The sequence below is a fragment of the Symphalangus syndactylus genome, chromosome 13 (assembly GCF_028878055.3).
Source record: "Symphalangus syndactylus isolate Jambi chromosome 13, NHGRI_mSymSyn1-v2.1_pri, whole genome shotgun sequence".
NCBI lineage: Eukaryota > Metazoa > Chordata > Mammalia > Primates > Hylobatidae > Symphalangus > Symphalangus syndactylus.
Window position 1 is genome coordinate 115278430 of NC_072435.2, and position 20638 is coordinate 115299067.

Consider the following 20638-nt stretch of genomic DNA (forward strand, 5'->3'; position numbering starts at 1 on the left):
CCTCCTGCCTAACAGGCTTAAATCCCTACTTTTCACATGCCTTCTTCTTTTCATGCTACAGATCTCTGCTTAAACGTTAACATCCTAGTGAGGTCTTCCCTTAACATTCTATCTAAGTACCTTGCTACTATCGTCTGTCTCAGGCTGTCAGTCCACTAATCTTAGCTGAACACCTACTATGTGCCAGGCACTGTTCAGTCTTAGGACATACAACTGTGACCAGATAAAAGCCCCGCTCTCGAGGAGCATTTTGAATTTACTTGTTTGTACATCTTGAAATAACTTAATTTTTGTTTGCTTTTTTTTTTTTTTTGAGGGAGGGACTCACTTACCCCTAGAATATAAGCTCCACAAAGAGCATGAGCAAGGTGTGTTTTGTTCATCATCTTAAGCATCCCCAGCACCTAGTACAAGGCATGCATTCACACAGCGTTTGTGAACAAATCAAGGAATAGATGATCCCTTCACTTCGCATGCTGACTACCAATTGATTGGAATCCAAGGGACACTAGACTTGAGTTTGGAGTTTGATCTACAGACACAGATTAGTGATTGGGAGCCAGATGAGAAGAGATGAACTTTTATGGTGAGGTTCCCACATCTGCCCTGTCTCATTCCTGCCTGTCCCAGTGCCTAGTAGTCTAACTCTTCTAGGAGCTGATGAAATAAAGCTTCCTTCCCATAAATTTCTCGAGGTCAGTTTTAATTACTCTCTATATCTGACAATTGATTAATGCAACTGATTAGCAAAAAAGAACATTAATCAGCTCACATCCGAATCTGGTTTAAAATGCTTCAAGGGCAGGTGCAATGGCACATGCCTGTAATCACAGCTACTTGGGAGGCTGATTTGGGAGGATTGCTTGAAGCCAAGAGTTCAAGACCAGCCTGAGCAACATAGTGAGACTCTAAAAAAAATTTTTTAATAAACAAATTAAAATAAAATGTTTCCACGTTTCCTGTTCTTAGAATAAAATCCAGACTCTTTACTGGTGCTGGAAAGGCCCTACATGGCCTGGTTGTACTTACCTCTTCTATCTTATCTCCTACTCTCAATGGCTTTCTGTTTCTTAAGCACTCTGAGTTCTTTTCCACCCCAGAGCCTTTGCACATCCCATTCCCATTGCCTGGAATGCTATTTCCTCAGCTCTTCAAATGTCTGGCTTCTCCTTAGTTACCAGATCTCTGCTCAAACATTACATCCCCAAGGAGGCATTCTCAATCAGTCTTGCACCCAGCAGGATTCAGTCAGCACATTCACAACAGGAACATTAGAGGAAGGACTATTTACAAAAGCATGGGGAACCATAAGGGATAGTGAAGCACCCCAGGAGCAAGAGAGGGGCTGTTACCCCTGTTAGGCCTGAAGCAAAGAGGGCAGGAGCATTCCAGAATACAAAGGAGAGCTCTATGAAGACAGCTGCCCTTAGAGGACGTGTGGCCTTCAACCCAGTGATTCACCCAGCTCAAGGCAACTCAGAAAGGAGGGGGGCCAAGGAGGAAAGCACCCTGACATCACTCTCCACCCTCCCTCCATTCTTCTCCATTCTCGAGGACTCTGCGTTGGCCAAACCCATCTGACACTAGAAGGCAAGAAAGCTTGTTGATGCAGAATAGGGGTTGACAAATGTTTTCTAGTAAGTATTTTCAGCTTTTCAAGTCATGCAGTCTCTGTCATAACTACTCAATTCTGCCATCGTAGCGTAGACCATACATAAATAAATGAGTATAGCTGTGTTCCGATAAAACTTTATTTACAAAAACAGGCAGCAGGCCATCATTTGCTGGTCCGTGATGTAGAACATTCATGATGGTCTTCTGGGGCAGAGGACAAGGTAGAGAAAGGTGGAGCATAGCCCTCGGGTTAAACAGAATTTGTCTAGCATCCCTTGCCTGGGCATCCCAAGTCACTATCACATTATCCCTTTTTTTTTTTTTTTGAGACGGAGTTTTGCTCTGTCACCCAGGCTGGAGTGCAATGGTGTGATCTTGGCTCACTGCAACCTCTGCCTCCCGGGTTCCAGCAATTCTTCTGCCTCAGCCTCCCGAGTAGCTGGGACTACAGGCACATGCCACCATGCCTGGCTAATTTTTGTATTTTTAGTAAAGACAGGGTTTCACCATGTTTGTCGGGCTGGTCTTGAACTCCTGACCTCGTGAGCCACCTACCTCAGCCTCCCAAAGTGCTGGGATTACAGGCGTGAACCACCACGCCAGGCCATTATCCTATTTTATTTCCTTCATCACAAATTATCTTATTTGTTTGTCCATAAGGGTAGGAATCATGGCTTTCTGGCTTATCATGCTATCTCTGGCACCCAACCCAAATACTTCCTGACACGGGGTAGCCAAATACATTTGTTTTTTGTCTTTGTTTTTGTTTCTGTTTTGAGATGGAGTCTTGCTTTGTCACCCAGGCTGGAGTGCAGTGGCACGATCTCGGCTTACTGCAACCTCTGCCTCCCAGGTTCCAGCGGTTCTCCTGTCTCAGTCTCCCGAGTAGCTGGGACTACAGGCACATGCCACTACACCTGGATAATTTTTGTAGTTTTTAGTAAAGACCATATTGGCCAGGCTGGTCTCGAACTCCTGACATTGTGATCCACCTGCCTCGGCCTCCCAAAGTGCTGGGATTACAGGCATGAGCCACTGCGCCTGGCCCCAAATAAATATTTTTTAATGAATAATAACGTAACTAATAAAGTACGATACAAGCTGACAAAAAATCCAGAGTATCTATTCTCCTTAAGTTAGGTGCACCAAATAGTGTGCTCCAAACAGGAACTCTGTTCTCCCTCTCTAGGCCACACCAAAGTGCAGTTCTCGTCTACTCCCTCGCAGTCTTCCGAGCACCCTCTCCAGACCAACTCTGCTCATCCACCACTCCCAGTGCCTCCACCATCCATCACTCTGGTCGCAATTCCCTGCCCAACTTTCAGTCCTTCAAGCCCTAAGTGGTTTGGAGTTCAGAGTCTTTGGAACTAATTCTGCTTCATGAGACCTCTCCCCCAACCTCCCAGCAAAGACAGACTTGCTTTGAGTGTCTCCATTTCATCTGATGAGGCCACAGTACCTTCCTGGGTAGGTGGTGAGGGAAGAGAGAAAGGAAATAGGGCTTAGAAGCCTCTCTAAAATTCCTGCTCTGTGTGTGTGTGTGTGTGTGTGTGTGTGTGTGTGTGTATGTATGTATGAAGGTCTCACTCTGTCACCCAGGCTGGAGTGCAGTGGCACAAACATGGCTCACTGCAGCCTCAACCTCATGGACACAATCAATTCTCCCACCTTAGCCTCCTGACTGGCTAGGACTACAGGCACACACCACCAAGCCCAGTTAATTTTGTTGGTATTTTCTGTAGAAACGGGGTTTTGCCATGTTGCTCAGGCTGGTCGCAAACTCCTGGGCTCAAGCAATCCTCCCACCTCGGCCTCCCAAAGTGCTGGGATTACAGGCATGAGCCACCGTGCCCAGCCATGCTTTCTTATTTTTAATACAAAAGATGACAGATTCCCCAAAAGCATCCAACAAAAGGAAAACAATTATATTATCATACAATTTTTAAAGCGATCAGAAATGATTATCATCAATTTTTAAAGCAATCAAAAAGAATCACAATTTGCAAAGGATTTAGTATAGAGCATTAAGTTTTAAAAAAATCAAGATACCAAATTGTGTGTGTACTTTTATTGCAAGCATATGAAAATTGCACCTGGATCCAAGGACTAGAAGAGTATGAGGAATGTCAATGCTAGTATATTAGAGTATAGGTGATTTCCCTCTGATTTCCATTACCACTGCTATATTTGCTAATTATTATGAGCAGCTCATCCATGAGCTACAGAGTATGGTCCAATACACAGCATTTTGTATCATCAATTCAGCAAGAAGAGTGACAGGTGGACGCTTTCTTAGTATCTGGTACAATGAAAGACAAATAGGGCAAGAATTGCACTTTAAGCCTGAAAGGCTGAGTTTTATTTAATATGGTCCTCTGTCCAGAAATAGTTTCATTAAAAAGTATGGCTTAAGAAATTAACGAGACCAAGTGTGGTGGCTCATGCCTGTAATCACAACACTTTGGTAGGCCAAGGCAGGTGGATCACCTGAAGTCAGGAGTTCAAGACCAGCCTGGCCAACATGGCAGAACCCCATCTCTACTGAAAATACAAAAATTAGCCGGGCATGGTGGCAGGCGCCTGTAATACCAGATACTCAGGAGGCTGAGGCAGGAGAATCACTTGAGCCCAGGAGGAGGAGGCTGCAGTGAGCCGAGATCACACCACTGTACTCCAGCCTGGGCAATTCTGACTCAAAAAAAAAAAAGGAAGGAAGGAAGGAAGGAAGGAAGGAAGGAAGGAAGGAAGGAAGGAAGGAAGGAAGGAAACCAAATCTGTTTCCCCCTATACTTCCTCTCCTCTGTTTTTCCTTTTTTTTTTTTTTTTGTAAGAGGACCAAAGTTGTTGCAAAGTGGAAAGGTAAATGGTTTTCTAATAATATTAGCCAAAAAGACACTGTTATTTTGTAGCAAACCCCTGAGACCACAGCAGTTACTTTATGACTTTATGACTACTAAAGGCTGGCACTTGAGACTAATGCGAAATTTGGCAGCCAATGCTTTCGACCTCTTACCATTTCCTGAAGATCTGGACTCTTTCTCTTACATTCTCACAGATCAGCAGAATCTCTCTCTCTCTCTCTCTCCCTCCCTCCCTCCCCTACCCCCCACCCCTCCACCCCAGCCCACTTTTATTTTGGCCACCCTTCCACCCCAGCCCACTTTTATTTTGGAATCCTAGACATAGCTAACATCAAATGCATAGATTTCCGGCACACATTCATAGATTCAACACCAATCCATTGCCATTGAATGTTACAAATTCGGGGATCCATTTGGCATTGGGAAGTTGTTCTTTGAATCCATCTCATTTCATCTCTTATGAAGCATCTCATGTCTGTAGTCTATTGAATCTATAGTTGTTTCCTTGGCCTAAATTTTAATTTTACCTTTCGTACATATCTTATGATACAACTTCTCAACTAGCCAATCTGAATTTTTTCTCTGCTCTTTCAAAGACTGATATCTACCCTGTAAGATCACAATTCACAAAGAAAAGATCACGAATGCAGACACTCAGATACAAAAGAGATTCATCACAGCAATTTTTAAAATAACAGTGTATAAACACTAAAAATAACTTCAATATTTAGTGATAGGGCATGGTGACATAAATAATAATTCATTTAATCAATGGGAAATTACTCAGACCATGAAAATATCTGCAAAGGATGTTAACTGTCATATAATGTTGAGTGAGAAAAAGAGGAAACAAAACTCTATATAATTCCATTTTAGTGGAAAATAATATATACATATAGAAAGAAGACCAGAAGGAAATAGTTCCTTCTGTTTGTAGTGGTTACTTGGATGATACCTCTTTCTGTTTATGTTTTTCTTCATTTTCTCAATTTTCTTAAATAAATACGTATTACTTTTCCATTTGGAAATAAACTTGTTTCAAAGATCAAAAAGGCAAGTTGCTACACTAGAATCCAGAAAGTTACAGTAAGCCTTTCCCCTATCCTAGGCTGGCTATTAGAAAGTTGCTTTCTCCTCTGTCTCTTTTAAAGAGGGTAGGTATTGCCACATTATTAAGCAATCAGCCAGTGGGGTTCATCCAAGAACAATAAACTGACCTCTTAAGAGAAAATTAGTGAAGCTCAGGAAATTAGAGCTGGAAACCCCCACTGAGTGATCTAATGCATCCCTCAAGAATCAGCGCCATATACATTACACTTTCTGGTGTAGGCACTTTCTTTTCAATTTAATTTGAAAAGTTTCAAGTGATGGCAATTTCACTGCTACATCTTAGACCAGTCAACAAGCTATTAATCCATCTTCCCTGAGCAGAGCATAATAACTCCAATGAACTTCAGAGATATCCGTTTAACTTTCTGGCCCGGACCTGCCAGCTGAACAAATATCCCAGACCGAGTTCAAATTCTGGCACCTCCTCTTAGCCAGAAGACTTTACACAAGTCCCTTTACCTATCTGTTCCTAGGTTTCCTCATTTGGGAAAAAGAAAACCTCATCACCTCCCTCAGAAAATTTGCTGTAGGAATTAAATGAGATGATACACACAAGGAATGCACTTAGTGCAACAGTGGTGCTCGGTCAACGTTTGGCGATTCTAGAGTGCTCGGCTCATGTTAAGCAGTTGTTTTCCTGGCAGAAGAAACAGTCTACAATGAGTCAACAATCCCTTCTTTTGGCTTTCCCTAGATGACACTAGTGGGTTACAGTGAACAATATAGTTCAAAACTTTGAAAAGCAAAATTGCATTTGGTACCCAAACCTTGGGCTACTGGCACCATCGAAATTAACCAGCCTCATCAACACCTGTGAAAAGAAGGGGGAAAAATAAAAATAAAAATACTTTAAAAATAAATTAGGCTCAGATCACGAATATGGTTCAGAGAGCACTTTTTCATTGTGAATAAGAGCCAGAATTGGAAGGCCAGGAGGATGGGAAAAAGAAGACATGGAACGAAGAGTCACATTTGAGAATGAATCAATAGTTTGATGAACAGTTCATGGAGAGGCTGAAGGAAAGAGAAGAAGAATGCTGCCAGGTGCCTAACTTGGAGGACTAAATTCACAATTTATTCATTCAATGAATTATCTGTTGAGCACCTACTAAGGGCCAGGCACAGTTCTGGGTGTTTGGGATAACACAGCAAACAAAATGGAAAAAAGTATCTGCCCTTGTGGGGCTTCCTTTCTAGTGGGAAAGACAGTAAATAAGAAGACAAATAAATAAAAAAAGACTATGTCTGACATAGAAAATAAACAAGGCAATGGGACGGAGAATAAGAGGATGGGGTCCACTTTAGATATGATGGTCAGGGAAGGCCTCTGTCAGGCGGTAACATGTGAGTTAGTGGGTCCTGGAAGATGAGAAGGAACCAATAGTTAGAGGGGAGAGGAAGCATTCCAGGAGGAAGGAACAGTAGGTACAGAGACTTTGGGGTGGGAAAAGGTTAGGTATGTTAGAGAAACGGGGGAATATGTCTATGTAATTGAAGTGCAGTAAGAAAGGAGAGAATTCTGGGCATGGTGGTGCATGCCTGTAATCCCAGCACTTTGGGAGGCTGAGGCGGGAGGATCGCTTGAGGCCAGGAGCTGGAGGATGTAGTGAGCTATGATTGCACAACTGCACTCCAGCCTGGGTGACAGAGCAAGACTGTCTCTAAAAAATAAATGGTAAATAAATAAATAAATAAGAAAGGAGATACTTGGCAGAAGAGATTGGAAAAGTGAGCAGGGTTCATTGACCAAGGACCAAGCCTTGAGAAGCAAGTTCTTAGGAAAGACAATGAGTTCCTCTTTGACACACTGAGTTTGGGACACCTGAGAGGATCTCCAAGCGAAAGATCCTGCACTGTGTCCTAAGAATTAGAGACAGAACTGGGATCTGAGAAATTGCTCAGTTGCATCAGAATCACCATGGAGTATTCTAAAAATACAGTTTTCTCAGGCATTAAAAGTACAGATTTCTGGCCAGGCGTGGTGGCTCATGCCTGTAATCCCAGCACTTTGGGAGGCCGAGGCAGGCAGATCACAAGGTCAGGAGATGGAGACCATCCTGGCTAACACAGTGAAACCCCGTCTCTACTAAAAATACAAAAAAATTAGCCAGGCGTGGTGGTGGGTCCTGTAGTCCCAGCTACTCGGGAGGCTGAGGCAGGAGAATGGCGTGAACCCAGGAGGTGGAGTCTGCAGTGAGCCGAGATCGCACCACTGCACTCCAGCCTGGGTGACAGAGCAAGACTGTATCTAAAAAAAAAAAAAAAAAGTACAGATTTCTGGGGTGCTACCTGAGAAATTCTAATCCAAGTAGGTCTTGATCAAGACCTGAAAATCATTTTTTTCAATACATCCGGCTAATTTTCGTCAATTCATTCATTGGACAGGTTATAGTCTAGAGAAAGAACAGATAATGAACAAGTAAAGAAATAAATTACAATTGCGACACACATTACACACATACAAAATAATAAACTGGCAAGTATAAAATAAGGATGGAGACCTACGCTAGATAATCTACAAGGAAGACCTCTCTTTGAGGAAGTGACTTGAGCTGTCACCTGAGGAATAAGAAGGAGGAGCCTCCCAGCACTTCGGGAGGCCAAAGCAGGTGGATCATGAGGTCAGGAGTTTAAGACCAGCCTGGCCAAGATGGTGAAACCCCATCTCTACTAAAAATACAAAAATTAGCTGGGCGTGGTGGCAGACACCTGTAACCCCAGCTACTTGGGAGGCTGAGGCAGAGAATTGCTTGAACCCGGGAGGTGGAGGTTGCAGTGAGCCGAGATCATGCCACTGCACTCCAGCCTGGGCAACAGAGTGAGACTCCATCTCAAAGTAAAAAAAAAAAAAAAAAAAAAGGAGGAGCCATGTGACAGCCAGGGAAAAGCAGCCGAGGCAGAGGGAACAGCCAAAGCAAAGACTTGGTTGAGAATTCAGTAAATGAATCTAATCTTTTAGTTATTCCCATTTCATTAACCCATCAAAATGAGAAAGAAGGCATGGCGGAGAATGTACTATTTCATCTTTGTGTGTTTACCCAGCAAGCTATACTAAGCACATCCCTTGTACCAGGAACTGTGCCAGATGCTGACACAAAGATGAGCCAGATGACCCCTTTTCTCGGGGAGTGTGCAGTCCAATGAGGGAGGCAGATAACAAAATAAGTATGGCTCATGAGATAAGTGAGAATCTCCCAGGCAATCAGCTTATATTCTGAGAAAGCCAAGAAGATGATTAATAGTTTCGAGTATGATGATGTGAGCAATTGCTTTTGACACTGCTTGATCAAATTATTTTCATTTCTTTGTGGTCCTGCAGCTCAGAATACCTGATTTTTGGTGAAATCTTTGCAAGGGATATCAGGTTTAGGATACTGTATAATGCACTACATGTTTCAGAATATAAGGAGAAATAATATGCTAATAATAGCTAATATTTATTGAGCACATGGATTGACCTGGATAATGTACCATCTCACAGAAGAGTCACTATGACTTTATGAGGCAGGGACTATTATTATTTCCCCTTTTTCAGATGGAGAAATAGGGGCTTAGCAAGATGAAGGGGCTTTCCTGAAGTGACAATTTCCGAGTTCTGTCTGGATTCAAGCCTCAGTTCTGGTCCATACGGCCCTCTCATGAATAGCTTAGACACTGATACAATTGCTTTTCTCACTCTAGTCCCCAAAGTGGATACCTTGTTCTTCTCCCCAGCCCACTCATCCATCTAGGTTGCCTAGGCCAGCCTGATCTATCTGCATTTCTCCCCAGGGGTCCTGCAGGTGGAAAAGTGGAAAGAAGAATTCCTTGTTTCCACACTGGGGAGGGCACCTGGATGGGCATGGACCAGGCAGTGCCCACTGACTGACTATACTGGACTCCAGTCTCTTGAGCCCCAAGTAGAATGTGAAAAGCTTTGAGGCCAAAGCTGGGCTCCTGGTTCCCACCCCACCTGGGGGAGGGGGTTGGGGGGAGGAGAAATTCATGGGGCTCAGTGTTCAAGGTCTGAGGCATAGGAGACAAATCAAATGCCCAGGCACCAGTTAAGGTAAAACGTTGAAGTCAAGTGGAAGTAGTGAGTCTGTTGCCAACTGGATAGGGTTGGTCCTGTCCCATCTAAATGTATTAGAATTAAGTGGCTTTTAAAAATGAGCTGGTCATCTCCAGTCCGCAGGCTGGCCAATTTGGAACTTAATGGGCCTTTGCGTCCTTCCCTGAGCCTCCTTTTATTCCAGACTTCTCAGCGTGAGTCTGTGCGTCCTCCGACGATCTCAGGGAGTGGGGTGCCTTCATCTGCCTGTTCCCTGTTTCTCAGGCTGACGTTCCCGCTGTCCTCCCCGCCTCCCCTCACTCCTTTTCTCCCTCCCTTCCTCCTTGTGGGGAGGCTCTTGGCCCGGGTCCCTGAGCCCGGGCGGGTGCTGGCAGAGGACGCAGAAGGGGTGAGGTCACGTCTCCCTTGAGCCCCGAGCCACTGGCTTTTCAGAGCCTCGCCACAAGCCGGTGGCCAGAGCCCCAGACCACACAGACCGTGCATTCCTCCACCCTCCCCGCGCCGCCGGCCTCGCCCATGTCTCAGTACGCCCCCAGCCCGGACTTCAAGAGGGCTTTGGACAGCAGTCCCGAGGCCAACACTGAAGATGACAAGACCGAGGAGGACGTGCCCATGCCCAAGAACTACCTGTGGCTCACCATCGTCTCGTGTTTTTGCCCTGCGTACCCCATCAACATCGTGGCTTTGGTCTTTTCCATCATGGTGAGTGAATCACGGCCAGAGGCAGCCTGGGAGGAGAGACCCGGGCGGCTTTGAGCCCCTGCAGGGGAGTCCGCGCGCTCCCTGCGGCTCCCTTCCTTACGGCCCCGCCCGCGCTAGGTGTTCTTTGTCCTCGCACCTTCTCCTCACCTTTTTCGGGCTCTCAGAGCTCTCCCCGCAATCATCAGCACCTCCTCTGCACTCCTCGTGGTACTCAGAGCCCTGATCAAGCTTCCCCCAGGCTAGCTTTCCTCTTCTTTCCAGCTCCCAGGGTGCGTTTCCTCTCCAACCCGGGGAAGTTGTTCCGTGGACTTGGCTGACTCCTCTGACCTTCCTAGGCACTTGCCCGGGGCTTCTCAACCCTCTTTTCTAGAGCCCCAATGCGCGCCACCCTAGCGAGCGGCAGTAAGCTCATTCCCCGAGCGCGCAGGCTCTACGTTCCTTTCCCTGCCGCGCCGGGGGCTCCTGCTCTCTAGCGCCCAGGACTGTCTCTGTCTTAGCCTGTGCTCCCTTCTCTGTTTGCTGCGCCCAAGGGCACCGCTTCCGCCAGTCTCCAGGGGGTCCCCAGGCGATTCCTGATGCCCCCTCCTTGATCCCCTGTTTCCGCGCTTTGGCACGGCACGCTCTGTCCAGGCAACAGTTTCCTCTCGCTTCTTCCTACACCCAACTTCCTCTCCTTGCCTCCCTCTGGCACCCCTTTTTAACGCGCCCGAGGCTGGCTCACACCCGCTACCTCTTTAGGCCTTTCTTGGGCTCCCCGTGTGCCCCCCTCACCAGCAAAGTGGGTGCGCCTCTCTTACTCTTTCTACCCAGCGCGTCGTAGTTCCTCCCTGTTTGCCGCGCACTGGCCCTAACCTCGCTTCTCTTGGTGTCCCCCAGGGCTCCCAGGCGCCCCTCCACCGCTCTGTCCTGCGCCCGGGGCTCTCCTGGGAATGAACTGGGGGATTCCACGCAACGTGCGGCTCCGCCCGCCCCCTGCGCTCAGGCCTCCCGAGCTGCCCGCCTCTCTAGGAGTGGCCGCTGGGGCCTCTAGTCCGCCCTTCCGGAGCTCAGCTCCCTAGCCCTCTTCAACCCTGGTAGGAACACCCGAGCGAACCCCACCAGGAGTGCGACGAGCGAGCGCCTGCTAGGCCCCCGCCTTATTGACTGCAGCAGCTGGCCCGGGGGTGGCGGCGGGGTGAGGTTCGCACCGGCACTGTCCCGGGACAACCCTTGTGGTTGCGCTCCCTCCCCCACCGGCTCACCTCGCCTGTAGCTGGGCCACGGAACTCCCCGGCCACAGACGCAGAGCCCTGATTCAGCGCGGTGAAAATCGCGAGCCACCCGTCCCCCGTCAAGTCCGCCCACACTTGCCCACGGGTGGTGGCACCATATTCGATTCGTGGGCACGTGCAAGGCTCCATTTGCACCCGTAACTTGCCCTTTCCCAAACCCGGATTGTGGACGGCGTCTGCACCAATATGAAAGCGCGCAGCCGCTGCAAGTTCAGACAGGTCTGTATTCAAATCCCAATTCTCCCACTTTCTAGCAGTGTGATCTCTGAAGTCACTGCATCTCTGAACCTCAGTCTCTTTGTAAAACCGGAATAATCATAGCCATGTTTCTTGGGGTTGTTGGGAGCATTCATGACATAATAATTGTAAAGTGCTTAGAACAGTGACCAGCATGGTATCTTTACAAAATCTTTACTCAAATGTCACTTCATGAGGCCTTCTGTGATTACTGTTTAAAATCAGGACTCCCACCCACCCACCCCGCGCAAGCTCTGTTCTTCCTTCCCTGCTACCTTTTGACCAAATTACTTCTCTCCATCTGATACAGTATTTTAATTATTTGTATGTTTACAGTCTGTGTCCCTCTCATTAGAATATAAGCTCCATGAGGGCAGGAATATTTGTTGGTTCCTGTATCTTCAGCATCTAGAAGAAAATCTGGCACGTGGTAGATGCTTAATAAGTATTATGAAATGAATGCATGCATGAATGAATGGTGTGGATGAATCATTGACCTTTTTTTCCCATCCTGGAGGCCCAGAAACCGTCGCATCCGGTTCCTTCCCACCAACCAGCCAATTTCCTCCCTTCCTTCCTCTCCCCATATATCCGGTCTTGACTTTTTTTGCCGAGAGTCTGGAAACGATGCTGCAGCCAAATTCTCCAGGCAGCAGCAGACTGTCTGGCTGGCACTGGTGCCCACATTCTATCCTGGTTTATTAATGAAGCAGCCAATTCACTCCTTTCCCAGTGCCACTTAGAAAACTGCCTGCAAAGGCTTTTTCCCTCATTGGTCTGAAATGAGCTGGCACTCCACCTGGTAGTGACAGGTCAGATATTAATGATGCTGCTTGGTATGCCCTGGGAGATGAGGTTTGCACATGCTTTGAATTGAAACTTCGTTTTCTAATCCCCTCTTCCCCATTCCCTCCCCCACTGGAGATAGTTTACTATGGACAAGTTTGTATCTCTTTTTTTTTTTTTTTTTTTGAGACGGAGTCTTGCTCTGTCACCCAGGCTGGAGTGCAGTGGCACAATCTCGGCTCACTGCAACCTCCACCTCCCGGGTTCAAGCGATCCTTCCACCCCAGCCACCCCAACCAGCTGGGACTACAGACGCGGGCCACCACGCCCGACTAATTTTTGTATTTTTAGTAGAGACAGGGTTTCACCATGTTGCCCAGGCTGATCTCAAACTCCTGACCTCAAGTGATCCGCCCGCCTCAGCCTCCCAGAGTGCTGAGATTACGTGGGTGAGCCACTGCACCCAGCCAAGTTTTGTACCTTTTTAAACCCTTGGTTTCTTCATCTATAAAATGGGAATGTGAAAGCTGTTTTAAGTTGAGCAAAACTGTTGTAAGGATGAAACAAAACAAAGCATTCTAGCTCTTAGCACTATGCTAGGTACATGCAATAGTTGTCAGACAGATGTATAGATTTGGAACCTGGAGATATCATGTTACATATGAAAACAAACAGAAATTCTAAACGGTGTGTCCTACACCCTTCCTGTTGCACTGGAAGTCTTTTCCCATTGATATAGTGCAGCTCTGGGCTTGATCAGTTTCATCACAAGGACTCCAAAGGACAAAGGACAAAGAGGAAGAGGAAGGATGTGCAGTAGGAAGGTGGGAGACCAATTCTGCCAGGCGTTTGTTTCCCCTAGGGTCTCTTGTGATGTTTAGTCCTGGCAATTTTCAACTCTCACTTCTCTGTAATTTATGATTTGTGGTGCTCTCAATGATTTGGGGTGTTACTGGCATTTGGTGGAAAGAGCCAAAGTACTAATGTCTGCCATGCTAGGGGCTGTCCCCCAATGAAGAATGGACACATGCCCAATACCAAGACCATCCCAATGAAGAAGCACTGTAGGATGATGCAAATTGATATAAACATGGATGTGAGGAACATATTGACAAGGCTCAAAATAATTAGTTTCCAGAATGGTAAAAAAAAGAGCCAACAATCTCAAAACAATCAATACTTAAATATTTATTACAACAAGCCTGAGAAGCTTTCTATAAAATCACCAAATTAGAGTAGGTGCTGGCAAAGAAAACTACTTTGGAAAAATACACATTCAAGAAGAGTGTTCTTCGAGTTGTGGATTTCTGTGTTCTTTCTACCACCCCATGTAGATCGAGAGGAGTCCTGGGGTCCTGGGGGTTAGGAGATGGCACACTACAGATGAGCTCTAGTCCAACATGTCGTGTGGTATTGGATGTTGATGGGTCAAGCATTGTCAAGGACACAGAAGTGTTTCTTCCTCTATGTATTGTAAGTCTATTTATTGAAAGCATACTTAACTTCAATTTGAGGGATGCACGTCTCAAGAATTTCCCCCTAGACTGGGTTCCTAGTAGCTCATATTGCATCTTTGTGCGAATTTGAATATGGCACATTTTCTCCATGCAGACACAGCCCTCCACCAGGGCACATAGCTTGGTGAGGTGCACAAGCTGGCTTTCAGGCCTCACTCATCATGATCCCACCCATCCCTGGCTATCTGTTTATTCCATGTGAAAGAACCCTATAATTTCCTAATGTGGCCCTCGACCTTGGAGAAAGAATGTTTATTTGTTATTCAGCATGTATTTATTGAGCATCTATTATGTGCCAGGCTCTATTCCAGCTATTCCTTTATCAAGTGGCAAATAAGATCAGCAAGGTCTCTGCCCTCCTGGATCTCAAAGAAGTGGGGCTCTAGGCAAGTTGCAAGAGTGTTGGCAAATTTAGGGTTAGTTCACTCTCAGGTAGCTGGAATTTGCTACCTGACTCAGAAGACGAGTTTGTGCCAACCCTCAATTCTTGATGACATCATGATGTAATCATTTGCAAAACTGAACCAACTGGTCACTCTAATCATGGATACAAAATAACCAATGACTTTTGACTGGGTGGCTTATGAGCTTTTCATTAGCGTGTCTGTCTCACACCTACCAATAGGTGTGTGGGGATTTGCCCATTCTTCATTGGCGGACAATTCATAGCATGGCAGGACAGCAGTACTTTGAGTCTTTCCACCAAATGCCAGTAGCACCCCCAAATCATTGAGACCACCACAGATGCTCCCACATTTCTAAATGCCTTCATGGGGAATGGTGCAACCCCTAGTCGAGATTTTCAAGCACACCATTGCCTGAGATGTCTTACACACATCCCTGTCTAGAGACCAACCATTAAGGTTCAAATCCTTTTCTTTGATGTGCTTATGATTTTATGCAAGTGCCTCGATCTTTCTGAAGCCTGGCTTTTCCACCTTGTAAAATGGGGGTTGTGACAGTATTTACCCAAGTGCAATTGTGGAGACTAGATAATAAAAGTTAAAAGTTTTCAGGTCACTGCTTAGAACGCAGCTAGAATTCAATAAGTATTGATGTTGATGATGGTGATGTAGATGATGGAAGATGTGTCTATTCTAGAGATACAAGCCATTATCTTTCCAGTTTTTCTGTTTTTACTGAGACTAGCAAATTTGATAAGAATAAAAACAATGACCAGTAGTAGACATGTCACTGGAATAAAAATTTGTTGCAGCATAAAGGTAAATATTGTTGCCAAACGGAAACACATACAAATAAGCAAAGAGGACTTTTGGTTAATCGTGAAATATTGAACATACCTGTTTTGCTCCCACCCCTTCTGAGATCACTTAAAATGATAGTAAGTGCTATTTGGTAGCACAATAGGGTGACTATAGTCAATAATAACTTAATTGTAATTTTTAAATAACTTAAAAAGTGTACTTGCATTGTCTGTAACGTAAAGGATAAATGCTTGAGGGGATGGATACCCCATTCTCCATGATGTGCTTATTTCACATTGCATGCCTGTATCAAAACATCTCATGTACCCCGTAAATGTATATACCTACTATGTACCCAGAATTTAAAAAAGAAGTGGTAGTAAATGAATTTAAAAGGATACAAACACTCAAGGACAAATTAGGAAAACAGAAGAAGAAATGAGATGGTGACAAAATCTTAGATGATGGAAAACAGCTGGTTGGGCATCAACTAATTTTACGTAGTAGATGACACTGAAATCTAAATCCTGCACAAATAGTAGCCAACAAGAAGAAAGTCAATTTTCTCTGCAAAACTCTAGGAAAGCTCAGAAATTGGAGGTACTAGCTGAAGATACTGCCTTTGATGTCAGGAATAAAAGGTAGGGAAAATCTTTGAAAGTCTGTTTATGAAGTCGTGGAACTGCCAGAGATCACCTACCACCCCACACAGCCAGGCCCCCACTTCCTCACCAACTCAGACAGAAGATTAGAGATTTTCTCTCTGGTAAGATTAAACAGAATGACTCTAGACACCAGGCACAGCTGAGAGAAGGGTTTAGGTGCCAAGCTGAAAACGAGATTAATGGAAAGCTGCAATGTTGAACAAGGACGCTCCTTCCCCAACTTGGTTTCCTGGACAGAAATCGGAGAATTTCTCTCCAAGGATGTGACCAGTCCAAAAGTAAAAATCTTTAGGAGTCCTCCAGAGAGAGGATGCAATCCACCCACCCATTAACAAGCTCCATCCTCATGCGAAAAACTCCCAAGCAGCTTTTCAGTGTCTCACTTTCAAATATGATGAGTCAACTAAAGATCATCAGACATATGAAAAACTCTTCTGAAATAAAAGACCTGCGGTTTACAAAAAAAAAAAAAAAAAAAAAAAAATGAAGTATAAGGTAACAAATAATACAAGATGTAGAAGAAAACTTCAAGAATAGGTGAGTAGCATCCCCAGAGAATAAGAAACTATATTGTGTCCACAAGACAAGAACAGGCTGAAAAAAATAAAACAGCCAGAGAAGCAAAACAGAGCTCTTGGGAATTAAAAAATATGTGGGTAGATTTAAAAAAAAAAAAAAAAAAGTAGAAGCTCCTTTGAGCTGGAGCTGAAAAAATAAAATAAAAATAGAGAAAGATTGCAAGTTAATGTCGAGGGAGCCTGAAGAAGTAATGCGAAAATCAAAAAGACGGAAAATATGGAAGTCACCCAAGTGTCCATCAATGGATGAATAGGTAAACAAAATGTGTTATATACATAAAATTGAATATTATTCAGTCTTTAAAAGGAAAGAAATTCTGACATGGGCTACAACCTGGATGAACCTTGAAAATACTAGGCTAAATACAAGAAGCCAGTCACAAAAGGGCAAATATATGATTCCACTTATATGAAATACCTAGAGTGGTCTAATTCTTGGGACAGAAAGTAGAATGGTGGTTGCCAGAGACTATGGGGAGAGGGAAATGGGGAGTTACTGTTTAATGGGTACGTAGTTTCAATTCTGAAGATAGGAAAGTTCTGGGAATGGATGGTGGTGATGGTTGTACAACAATGTGAATGTATTTAATGCCATTGAACTGTATACTTAAAAACAGTTAAAATGGTAAATTTTGTTATGCATATTTTACCACAATAAAAAATAAAGGAGGGAAATATTCTCCAAAAAAGATAAAAATAGTCAAAAATATATATAATAAAATTTGATACTCATTCCCAGAAATCTAACATCTAAAAGGAAAGTTCCACAAAAAGGAAAGAATAAAGAGAATTAAAGAGAGGAAATTATCAAATAAGTAATATAGAAAAAATTCCCAGAACTGAACGCATGAATTTCCAGATTAAAAGAATCCCCCAATACTCAATAAAGTGAATGAAGCAAGACATACCAAGGCACATCTTGGTGAAATTTCAGAGGTTCAAGGGTAAAATTTCTCTCCAATTCTGTAAACTTTGAAAGAAAGGGAACATTATTAATCCACATATGGATTAATAATGGCTTCAGAATTCTTATCAGGAATGCTGAAGGCTAAACAACAGTGAAAAGATGACTTCAAAAATCCTGAAAGAAAATTATTACTTCAATTCTAGACCCATCTAAATAATCATTCAAGGGAGAGAGAAGAATAAAGACATTTAAGATCTCAAATAAATTGCCTAGCATACATCTTTTCTCAGAAAGTCATGGGCGAATGTGCCTCCCAAAAAGAAGGGAGTAAGTCAAGAAAAAGATATGGGATCCCAAAAAGGGATTCAACACAGAAAAGAGACAGAGAAATGCTCCTGAAAAAAAGGCAACCAGTCTCACCCCCACAGAAGATGCAGTTGATAATGGATGGTTGGCCTGAAGGCTTTGTCACAACCCATTATCTGGTTGTGGGCTGGCACCGTAAGCCACAGCCATGCCCCAAGTCTGACCATACCTGCTGTGGATGATAAGGTCAGTGGTCAGTAAATACTCACAGGATGAAAAGCAAACCAAACCACATGTTTTTTCCATCTGACCCAAGCTCCACCAGAGCTTGAAACATAGTTTTGACTGCTCACCCATCAAAACTGCTTCAGGTGGACTTCAGCTAGGTGTAGGGTGAAGATCATGTGTGTCTGTGAACTTGGAAATAGCAGGTCTTGGTGCAGGCAACTGATCTAGTGGGCTTGACGCTGCCCACTAGTTGGAGCACCGAATGCTGATTCATTGGATCTCTCCCTGTCACTTCTCCCAATGTTCTCTGGCTCTTTCCACAGCTGAGATTGTCACCTGAGAAATGGGGTATTAAAATTACAGACCCCTGTGACTTATTTCTTGTGAATTTCTTGCTTGAAGCTCTGAAGAGCATTCAGATGGTTCCAGATGATGAAGACCCTGTCTGAAGTGTATCATCATGGGAAGGCCGCGTTCCAGATACCCATAGATTTTGCAAATATGCACATTTCCCCCAGCAGCCCTGCCTCATCGGTTACTTTCATAAGTTTTGCCACTTGGTGGCCACTGACATTTGGTATTTGGGAACCTAGAATTTAAACTGTTTTTAGAGTCCTTTCAGATCATTAGCAGTACAGACTATGTCTATTTCAAGATGTAAATCTGTGTGCTCCTAATTTTAAAAAATACATTTTAAGAGCCATTTAAATTTACTGATGACGTGCTGTAACGGCTGGGTTTGTTGTAACATAATATGTGGGGATAGAGATAAAACAAGATTGGCCACTAATGCATGACAGTGGAAGCTGGGTTATGGGAACGTGGGGATTTATTATATTACCCTGTCAAACTGCGTATACATTTAAAACTTTCCATAATAAAAAGTAAAAAGAGGGCCAGGCACGGTAGCTCACGCCTGTAATCCCAGCACTTTAGGAGGCTGAGACGGGTGGACCACCTGAGCACAGAAGCTCGAGACAAGCCTGGGCAACATGATAAAACCCCGTCTCTACAAAAAGAAAAAATTAGCCGGACACAGTAGTGAGTGCCTGTAATCCAAGCTACCCAAAAGGCAGAGGCAGGAAAATCACTTGAGCCCAGGAGGCAGAGGTTGCAGGGAGCCAAGATCACGCCACTGCACTCTAGCCTGGGCAACAGAAGGAGACCCTGTCTGAAAACAAACAAACAAACAAAGTAAAAAGAAAGAAATTCAGATAGAACCTCCCCTCCTAAGTCATTATCTGCCCAGATGAGTGGCAGATAAGGCAACAAGACAGGAGCTATTAAATGAGTTGGCCAAAAAGGCCGTGGTTGAGATAGAGCTTGTCGTTAATTAGTAAGAAAACTGTTTCTGGCTTATGTGTGAATGTCAATGACAACTTTGAAGAATATCTTCAAATAATCATCAAAGGGAGCCCAGGTAGGACTCACATCCTAGAATTTTAATCACCTAAGGATCTTGTTAAAATGCAGACTCCACTCCTCTTTCAAGGCTCAGCTAGAAAATCACCTCCTCCATGAAGCCTTTTTTGATTGCCTCCTCTCTTTCACTCAAGATTGTGCCCTCTTTACTCTGAACAGATTTCCTCTTGGATCATCTTTACTTCCTTGCACTGATTTGTGTATGTGAGCCCCTTAAGATTACACTGTTAGCCCCAGCACCTAGCACAATGTCAAGCATAAAGTCCACATGTAACGAACATTTGATGAATGAAGAAATGAATTAATGAATGAATGACTACATAGGCCAAAGTCTGCTCCTACCTTTATCTCTGAGGGTTTGCTTCCCTTCCCCAACTGTGCTCTGCATTCCTGCCAAAACCTTTTTTGGAAAACATCCAGGAGACTCAGGGTCACTGAGAGGTTGGCCAAGGCTTGGTTCACAAGGATAATTTTCCTGGCTGGTCCAGAGCTCACCAATATGCTCACACTGCAGACAAGTTGGTCCACATTTAGAAGTGTGTCTTTATTCTCAGCTTGTTAGTTCAGGGCAGGACACTCTTCAGCTCGAAGCCCCTCATCCAAAAATGTAAGCCTGAACATACCTGAGAATGTCCAGGTCTGCAAGTTCAAGAATTAAGCCAGACTTTCCAACATGGTGCTTCTCAGAAAACTAGTTGTGTGTGGTGGTAACAAATTTTACCAAAAAAGGTACAGGTGCAGGAGAGGATTAAATTGAGAAACCAGGCCGGGCGCGGTGGCTCACGCCTGTAATCCCAGCACTTTGGGAGGCCGAGGCGGGCGGATCACGAGGTCAGGAGATCGAGACCATCCTGGCTAACACGGTGAAACCCCGTCTCCACTAAAAATACAAAAAATTAGCCAGGCGAGGTGGTGGGCACCTGTAGTCCCAGCTACACGGGAGGCTGAGGCAGGAGAATGGCGTGAACCCCGGGGGCGCGGAGCCTGCAGTGAGCCGAGATTGCACCACTGCACTCCAGCCTGGGTGAAAGAGCGAGACTCCGTCTCAAAAAAAAAAAAAAAAAAAAAAATTGAGAAACCAAATGCTGAGTTGAGCAAAAGTTAAGTCTTTGCTTTCCTTTGGAGCGTTTGACAAACCCCTGTGCATTATGGCTCTTTAATGGAATAATATAGTATGG

The 20638-nt window shown here is 44.6% G+C and overlaps 1 protein-coding gene and 1 long non-coding RNA gene across 4 annotated transcripts in view; one reads left to right on the plus strand and one right to left on the minus strand.

The window, feature by feature from the left end:
- The window catches only part of LOC134732071 (uncharacterized), a 259878-nt gene that overhangs the window by 182205 nt on the left and 57035 nt on the right, over positions 1-20638 (minus strand). The window contains exon 1 of one of the 2 annotated variants that reach the window (XR_010114998.1): positions 10486-10937. The exons of the other annotated variant lie outside the window; for it this stretch is intronic. This is a non-coding gene — a long non-coding RNA (uncharacterized lncRNA). Of the gene's footprint in view, positions 1-10485; positions 10938-20638 lie in introns of those variants that run through there. 2 annotated transcript variants of the gene reach the window in all.
- The window catches only part of TMEM233 (transmembrane protein 233), a 43235-nt gene continuing 32533 nt past the window's right edge, over positions 9937-20638 (plus strand). For both annotated transcript variants that reach the window (XM_055239780.2, XM_055239779.2), the window contains exon 1: positions 9937-10338. In XM_055239780.2, coding sequence (XP_055095755.1) covers positions 10153-10338 — 186 coding nt within the window. In that variant the 5' untranslated portion in view covers positions 9937-10152. The remainder of the gene's footprint in view (positions 10339-20638) is intronic.